The 8,727-nt window shown below is 56.3% G+C and overlaps 1 protein-coding gene across 7 annotated transcripts; it reads left to right on the top strand.

Annotated features, from left to right (window-relative positions):
* The first annotated feature begins 661 nt into the window (after positions 1-661).
* MPP2 (membrane palmitoylated protein 2) lies at positions 662-8,727 on the top strand. 7 transcript variants are annotated; one of them, XM_015886054.2, is made up of 13 exons: positions 662-827; positions 981-1,497; positions 3,330-3,505; positions 4,201-4,353; positions 4,447-4,596; positions 5,069-5,296; positions 6,201-6,332; positions 6,547-6,652; positions 6,758-6,829; positions 6,922-7,083; positions 7,441-7,643; positions 7,715-7,843; positions 7,930-8,727. In XM_015886054.2, the coding sequence occupies exons 3-13, from the start codon at positions 3,332-3,334 to the stop codon at positions 8,104-8,106; spliced, it is 1,686 nt and encodes a 561-aa protein (XP_015741540.1). In that variant the 5' UTR covers positions 662-827; positions 981-1,497; positions 3,330-3,331; the 3' UTR covers positions 8,107-8,727. The 7 variants fall into 7 exon arrangements, with proteins under 7 accessions (XP_015741540.1, XP_015741544.2, XP_032296815.1 ...); XM_015886058.2 differs by lacking the exons at positions 662-827; positions 981-1,497 and adding an exon at positions 1,504-2,350 and having other exon boundaries at positions 3,291-3,505; positions 6,761-6,829; XM_032440924.1 differs by lacking the exons at positions 662-827; positions 981-1,497 and adding an exon at positions 2,087-2,350.

Genomic DNA, 8,727 nt, shown 5'->3' with positions numbered 1-8,727 from the left:
GAGGCATAACGAGGCAATTGGAGGTCGCCATTTTGATCATGCGCAGTAGGGTCGCTTCCGGTATGGTGCATTGTGGGATATAACGAGGCATAACGCGGCATCTGTCGGTCGCCATTTTGGTCATGCGCAGTAGCGTCGCTTCCGGTATGGTGTATTGTGGGATGTAACGTGGCACTTGGCGGTCGCCATATTGATCATGCGCAATAGCGTCACTTCCGGCTAGGTGCATTGTGGGATATAACGCCTCATTTGATGGGCGCCATTTTGTTCGCGAGCAATGGCGTCTTTTCCGGCGGAGGGGATTGTGGGATATCAGTGAGACCGCCTTCTCACTTTGGGTTCCGGCTGTGGGGGGTGCAGCTCTGTTTCCGGCTGTCCGTTTCCGGTGTTTCCGCCAAGGGGCTGCGGGGGGTTCGGGGCGTCCCGGTTGGAACCGGAACTGGCTGCCTATTTACAACGGGAGTCACGAGGAGATGGGGGAGGAGCCAGAAGGAACCCGGCGCCCCATAGAGACCCACTGAGCCCCATAGAGCCCCATAGAGCCCCACAGTGAGGCTATAAGGGTACGCAGCGCCATTTTGGGGCCAAATCCGGGGTTTTTTTTGGGGGGGGGGGGTGACAATAGGCTGCTGTGGGCATGCGCAGTGTCGCTCTGTATCTTACGCATGCGTTGTACGGTGGCTGGTACTCTCGGATGTAGTTCTGCAGTTTGGCCGCGCGGTGGCAGCAGTGACCGATAAAGCACTTTGTGCGTCTTGTCTCACCGCCGCGGCGCGGTCCGTGCCGACCCGCTCTGTGCTGCTGACGGAGGCAAAGTACGTAGACGGGTAAGTGAAGTACAGGGGGAAAAAGAAAAGAAGAAGAAAGAAACAAGAGAAAATAAGTGATTTGTAATGAGAATCTTGCTACGGCAGTAATATACAATGCTACTTAAGAATAATATGAGAACACTTCTCATAGGAGAACTTTCTGATCTCCAGAATCCTGCACCGTTTGCCCGCAGACACCTTTTTGGCAGCAGTTCCAGATCCAACTGTATGTTCTTTTGGGGAGGACAACTGAAAAAAACAATGGGAAAAAATGGTAATTTAACAGAAGAAAAAGAACAGTCTGTTTCTATCCGTATTTAAAGTAAGTAAGCAGTCAACAACAGAAGCTGTTCCTAGAATACCACCATGGGAAACACAGCAGCAGAGAATAAACATCGGCATTTTCCTGAACTGCTGCTCCAGGAAAAGAAAAAAGGGAAAAAAAAAAGGAAAAAAAAATGGAAAAAAGTTGTGCACGCAGCATTTCACTGCGTGTACATGAGGCCATCACACCCACGTGAAGGGCTACGGCGGGGAGAGGGGGAAGTTGGGCGCTGTGCGGCCCCTTTAAATCCGTGCCCCCTCCACCAGCGAGGAGCTCGCGGCCCGTCCCCACGGCTGCCATAGCAACGTCACCTGCCCCCTTAAAGGGGACACGCCGTCCTCCCCCACCTGAACCCGCGGGAAGGTGCGTAGCAGCGCGCGGGGGGCGAGTGTGAGTGTGAGTGTGCATGGACGTGTGCAAGCAGGGGAGGCATGTACAGGGTATGAGAATGCGGGTCTGCACGTATGGGAACATGCATGGTGTGTGTGAACACAAGTGTGAGTCTACAAAGGGAGGCGTGTGTCAGCATGTGCACACGAATTTACATTTATGTGAGCATGCACGCTGCTGGGGGCATGGGTATGCACACGTGACCAAGTGTGTGGGATTGTGGCTGACCAGGACTGTGCACACGTGTGTGCATATTAGGGGCATATTAGATGTGCTTTTGAATGCATACAGCTGTTCATATTGTGAATAAGTGTATGAGTACACACCAGCTTGTGCTTGTATGCTGATGGTCACATGGTTGCACACATAGGTGTACCTATGTGAGCATGCAGAGGCAGGTGTGCATTGCAACATGAGTATGCTTTTACAGAGACAATCACACAGGTGTATCACATCAGAATACACACGTGTTAATGTGTATGCTGTGTACAGGGACATTTGTGTGCAAGCATGAACTCTGCACACATATGTGGGCTTTGCACGTACCACGACTGAGGCTGTGAGCACATACCAGAGGATGCATGCTCCTTTTGCACATCCCTTCTCCTTTTGCACACCCGCGCTCCCTTTGCATGTCCATGCTCCTGTCGCACACCCGTGTGCTGCGTGCGAGGCTCGGGGTGCAGCAGGCACAGGCGGGGTCCGCGGTACCCGGATCTGGGCAGGGGGCGGGCAGGAGGCCGGGCTCTGCTGCCTGTAGCCATGAGCAGCGGCCCCGGCCTTGGGGTCTCGCCGCCTGCCCCCGGTGTCCCGCTGGGTCCCCAAGGTAGGTTGGATCCCCGGACGCGGAGGGCGGGTCAGAGTGTGATGCTGTGCGGGGGCTGGTGGCTGTGGGGATGCAGTAGGGGTAAGCTGGGGGCAGGGGTTGGGGAGGTGAAGGGCGGGGGGAAGGAAGGGGGATTTCCTGGGTAATGCTGTGACCCGCCCTAGGTGTGGAGTGAGGGATGTTTGGGAGCAGCAGCACCTTCCTTCCTCCCTTTTTCATCTGCATTTCAAGCCTCACCCGCCATTGCATGCAGCCTTTCCTTCCATTGCAAGCGCTCCCTGCTGAATCGCAAGCCCTTGTTTGCATTGCAGTCCCCTGGCTGATTGCATCACACACCTGTTTGAATTGCACTCCCCAGATGCATTACATCCCCGTGTTTGCACTGCAACTTCCTCATTTGCAGTGCTGTGTTGTCGTCCCCCATCCCCAACCATCCGCCCCCACCCCCACCCAAGCCCATTTACACTGCAGTCTCTTGTTTGCATTGCGCTGCCTGGTTATAAGGCAACCCTCCCTCCCCCCCCCCAGGCTTTACTGCATCCTGCCAGTTGTGTTGCAGACCTGCCTGCTGCTGCATGAACTGTGTGTGGGGAATATGCCTCCAGGGGGTTTTGAGGAGTTCCCTCCTTTCCCCGTGTAAGCACAAACGCCCCTCCCCCCAAGTGATGTTTTTTGGAGGCAGGTTCTCCTTGTAGCCCCCGATGCTGGGGCTGGTGGAGGGGCAGTTCAGCCTCCTGCGACAATAGGTGGGAGCTTGGGGAGGCAGCCCTTTGCAAGGAGATGCTGTCCCATGGGTGGGAGGGGGGACATGTCACAGAGCCACTAGCTCCCACTGGAGCAGAGCATCCCACCACGCCACCATCAAGTACCCTGGGGTAAAGTGAGGGGGATATGGAGACCCTAAATCTGTCCCTGTCCCCCACCCTTGACTGTCCCTGAGTCCCTGTATCCCTGTGTTCCCACATCCCCATGTCCCCAGCCATGCAGCAAGTCCTCGACAACCTCCTGGGCCTCCCCAGCGCCCCAGGTGCTGCTGACCTTGACCTCATCTTCCTCCGTGGCATCATGGAGAGCCCAATAGTAAGGTCCTTGGCAAAGGTACAGTGGCGCAAGGCACCGGTGGCACTGTGTCCCTCCTGTGACCCTGAAGCATGGGTAAAGGAGGGGATGTGGGAGCATGGAGGTGTGTGGATGTGTGAGTGTGAATGGGCACAAGTGTGTGTGTGTGCGTGCGCATGAACCTGTGTTGCACAGAGGAACAAATGCTTGCATGTGTGCAATGAGAAGGAATGCACATCTGTGTGCATGCATGTGTGGGAATGCACTTGTATGGGTGCATGGTCGTATGCATGCATATATGTGTACACATAGGAAGGTGTGTGCATGGAATTGAGTGTGCTTGCAGTGTGTGTACACAGCTGTGTATGAGGGTCCTGTGCTGCAGCTGTATGTGGGGTTGGGGAGCGACTAGAGGGGGCTCGGTACGAGTGGGGAGAGGTGGTGTACAAGGTGGGGTATTCACATGTGTGCCACTTGCTGGCTGTGCTTATGAGGTGCATGTGACTGGTGCATGCCCTGCACTTTCAGCACATCGTGTTTGTATTTGTGTATGCATGCGTGCACTGGCACATGCATACCACACAGTTTGGTGTGGTAGTGTGCATGCAAGGCTGGGTGCAAGTGTGCATCCAAAGAGGTGAATTTACACACGTGAATGCCGGGTTCTGTGCCTGTGCAGAGCGTGCATGTGGACATAAGTGTATGTGCACAGTGTATATGCATGTGTGTGTGTGCACCACAATACAGATGTGGGCACCAGTGGCAGCAGGAGTCCTTTGCCCCCACCCCAGGCCCACGAGCGACTGGAGGAGACGAAGCTGGAGGCGGTACGAGATAACAACGTGGAGCTGGTGCAGGAGATCCTGCATGACATTGGGCACCTGGTGCAGCAGGACAGTGCAGCAGCTGAGCTGGCCCGCATCCTCCGTGAGCCCCACTTCCAGGTGTGGTGGGGAGACGTTCAAGCCCTGTGCATGCAAGGTGCATGTGCAAACCCCACACATGTGCACAATGTGTGACAGCTGTGCACCTTGCAGTCCCTGCTGGAGACCCATGACTCAGTGGCCTCAAAGAGCTATGAGACACCTCCGCCCAGCCCTGTCCTGGATCCAACCTTCAACAACCAGCCCGTGCCCCCTGATGCCGTGCGTATGGTGGGCATTCGCAAGACGGCCGGTGAGAACCTGGTAAGCTGGCTCGGGACAACACTGGGGGCAAGGTGGAGGGTGCATTGCTGGGTGCTGGAAGCATTCCAAGGGCATTACACAGTGCTGGGGACACTGCAGCATTTTGGAGAGATTGCAGGGTGTTCAGAAAATTTCATGTTGTTGGGAACATCACTGAGTGCTGGGGGCAGTGGAAGTTGCAGGGGGTGTTAATGGATGCTGACAGCATTGCTTGGGGAATTGCTGGATACTGGGGGCACTGCACAGTGATGATAACGCTTCAGGGTACCAGGGAAATTGCTGGGTGCTGGGGACACTGCTGGATGTCAGGACATTACCGAGAACATTGCATGAAAACTTTGGATGGTTCCGAAGACACTGTATGGTACTGGGAACATTGCAGGGTCTGGGGAAATCACTGGTGTCACTGCCAGGTACCGGGACAGACATAAGACGACTGCTGTAGGGGCTGATGTGGGACTGTTCCACCCAGGGAGTGACATTCCGGGTGGAGCGGGGGGAGCTGGTGATCGCCCGCATCCTGCATGGGGGCATGGTGGCCCAGCAGGGACTTCTGCACGTGGGAGACGTCATCCGGGAGGTGAATGGGCAGGAGGTGGGCAGCAACCCACGGGTGCTGCAGGACAGCCTGCGCCACGCCAGTGGTAGTGTTGTCCTCAAGATCCTGCCCAGCTACCAGGAGCCACACCCGCCCCGGCAGGTACTCACATTTACAACCTGCATCTGTACCCTGCACGTTGCACCTTGCAGCAGTTCCCTTGCCTATGGCTCACGTGCCTCCATGCCCACGAGTCCCACTGCCCTATGCCTACATTGTTCCCACCTCTGTGCTGTCCCCATGCTTCCATTTTCCCTGTGCTCGTGCTCATGCCCTATACCCAAGTGTCACCTGTTCCTTTGCCGTGTGCCCTGTGACCCATCTACCCATGCTTTTGTGTCCTTTGTCTCCAGCCTCCTTGAGCATTCTGTCCCCTGCAAACTAGCTGTGAGTGTCCCATATTTGGGGGTCCCATTGCCTCCTTGTGTCCTGCACCCTGGGCACCCACAAGGACACCCTGCTCCTACCTGTGGTGGCTGCAGCGTTGCTCATCTGACTCCGTGCCCCTCCCCACAATGGGACTTGGGTGCTGTGTCCCCTACCCTGCACATCAGCTGCGTGCTGTCACCCGGAGAGGAACAAAGAAGCACTGTCAGCAAGTCCTTTGGCACTGCAGTGCCTGGCACCATGTGTCCCCAAGCATTGTGCTGCTGCCCGTGTGCACACACTTCCTGCCCAGCCAGGGACTGGACACTGCTGTTGCATACGCATGCACACATGTGTGCTATTGCGGCTGCACTGTGTCTGGGCGCAGGGCTGTGTGTGGGCGCAGGGCTGTGTGCAGGCACTGCCCTGGGATTGCTGTGGTGTCTGGGTGCTGCCCTGGGTGCTGCCTGTGTGTGCATGGGTGCCCTGCACGCCTGCCTGCACCAAGTGGCAGGGAGGACGTGTGTGCATGTGTGAGCGTGCATGGTGCTAGGAAAACCGAGGTACTGTGCTGCAGGAAGCCAGGAGCATGACACCCGTGGGTGTCTCCTCTGTTTCTGGTGACCCCCGTTGTCCCCAGGTCTTTGTGAAGTGCCACTTTGACTACGACCCAGCCTCCGACAGCCTCATTCCCTGCAAGGAGGCTGGACTCCGCTTTGCCACCGGAGACCTGCTGCAGATCGTCAACCAGGACGACCCCAACTGGTGGCAGGTGAGAACTGGGCATCGTTGTCTTTTGTTCCCCAGTCCAGGGTCTCCCAGCAGCCTAAGGGCTGCTGAGGATGTGGCGGTGGTGCTGTTTTTTTGGAGGGAGGGTGGGCTTGAGGAATACCTCAGTGTGCCATACTGTGCTCCCCCCGGGAGTGCAGTATGCAGAGGGTTCCTATGGACATGGGATCCCCATGCACCACACTGTCCCCCCCCAGGCATGCCATGTGGAGGGGGGCAGTGCAGGGCTTATCCCCAGCCAGCTGCTGGAGGAGAAGCGAAAAGCCTTCGTGAAGAGAGACTTGGAGGTGGCTCCCACATCTGGTATGGAGCCCCCTGCCCCACCACGGGTCCCCAGCTCCCATAGCAATGTGCTTTCGCACCCTGATGCTGTCCCTAGCCCTGGCATAGCAAGCCTTGTGCCCTTAGCAGGGGCCCTGTGCAGCAGCCTCAGTGGGAAGAGGAAGAAGAGGATGATGTACCTGACCACAAAAAATGCCGGTGAGCATCCCCAAGGGACAGTCCCTACCCTGTGCTTGTGGCAGCACCCTGGGATCCCCACGCCACACGCTGAGTGCCTGTCCCTTGCACAGAGTTTGACCGTCATGAGCTGCTGATCTATGAGGAGGTGGCCCGCATGCCACCTTTCCGGAGGAAAACCCTGGTGCTTATTGGTGCCCAGGGCGTGGGGCGACGCAGCCTCAAGAACAAGCTTATCATGTCCGACCAGGCACGCTACGGCACCACCATCCCCTGTGAGTGTCCCCATGTCATCCACCACAAGTGTCACCTTCCCCCAGTGACTATTATGGTCCCTTAAAGCACTGCCACCCTCCTAAAGGCATTATTGTCCCCTAAATGTACTGCTGTCCCCTATTTGCATTATGGTCACTTTCAGGCATAATCACTGTTCTCTTTGAACATCACCAGCCCGTAAAAGCATCACTGCTTCCCCCTGTATCCCCATCTCCTATGAGTAGCACTGTCCCCCATGAGTAGCACTGTAACCCAGCCTTGCACAGTTGTGTCACAACCCCGTTACCATCACCATGTACTGAATGGGACCCCCAGGGTGGGCTGACATTGGGTGCTCAGGGTGACATTGCGGGCAGACACGTCACGGAAGCCCAAGGACAGCGAGAAAGATGGGCACGGGTACCACTTCGTATCACGGAGCGAGATGGAGGCAGATATCAAGGCAGGTCACTATCTGGAGCACGGCGAGTACGAGGGCAACCTCTACGGCACCAAGATTGACTCCATTCGTGCTGTGGTGAATGCTGGCAAGATGTGCATCCTGGACGTCAACCCACAGGTATGCAGCACCTGAACATGGAGGACAAAGGGGAAGTCTATAGTGTTCAGCCCCACCCCATCCCCCTACAGGCAGTGAAGGTGCTTAGGACAGCAGAATTCGTGCCCTATGTGGTGTTCATCGAGGCCCCCAGTACTGAAACCCTGCGGGCAATGAACCGTGCAGCACTGGAGAGTGGCGTGGCTATCAAGCAGCTCACGGTGGGTGCTTGGGATTAGGGACACAGTGCAGTGGGAGTGGGGAGGGGGAAGCAGTAAGGAAACTGAGGCAGCACTGCTGTGGGTAGGAGGCTGATGCCCGGCGGACAGTAGAGGAGAGCAGTCGCATACAGCAGGGCTACAGCCATTACTTCGACCTGAGTCTGACCAACGACAACCTGGAGCACACCTTTGGACAGCTACGTGAGGCCATGGAGCATCTGCGAGCTGAGCCCCAGTGGGTGCCTGTCACCTGGGTCTATTAGTGCTATTAGTGTGTGTGTGTGTGCCTCCCTACTCCTGTCTTGGGGCCCACACCATGCTCAGCACCACCACTGTAGGGTACAGCTCCTCCATCCCACCTACCCTATTTTTTTTTGGGTTTTTTTTTGGGGGGGGGGGGAGGGGGAGGGAAGAGACCAGGGATATGGGACAGCCCCCCTGCCCTGTGCTGACACAGCTAACTCACTGCCAAAAGCTGCCCACACTTTATCCCATGAGACTGTGCCACCATGTAGTCCTTGCCCTTGCCTCAGTTTCTCCATGCAGGAACCTGCCCTAGGATGAAGTGTCTGTATCCCAGTAACACCAGCAGATCCCTATCCTGTAACTGGCCTGCAATTAACGATGTAATTAATAATCTCCACAGGGGAGCTGCCCTGGTGTGAACCCAGGGGACAGGGACAGAGGGTCTCAGACACATGCATGTGAATACATGGGCAGGCCTAGCCTGGTGGCTCTGTATTGCTTCTTCCCTGTCCTCTTTGTCCCCTTTGCCCATGCCTGCAGGGACACACTGAGGTCCCCATACCCCCTGCCCCAGGTTGTTCCTTTGTGGTACTTTGCTGCTATTTTATTATTAAAGAGAAAGAAGAGAATAACAGTAA

This window comes from Coturnix japonica, chromosome 27, assembly GCF_001577835.2.
Source record: "Coturnix japonica isolate 7356 chromosome 27, Coturnix japonica 2.1, whole genome shotgun sequence".
In the NCBI taxonomy this organism is placed as follows: domain Eukaryota; kingdom Metazoa; phylum Chordata; class Aves; order Galliformes; family Phasianidae; genus Coturnix; species Coturnix japonica.
The sequence above is the reverse complement of the archived record's forward strand: the minus strand, read 5'-3'. Positions and strand labels throughout refer to the sequence as shown.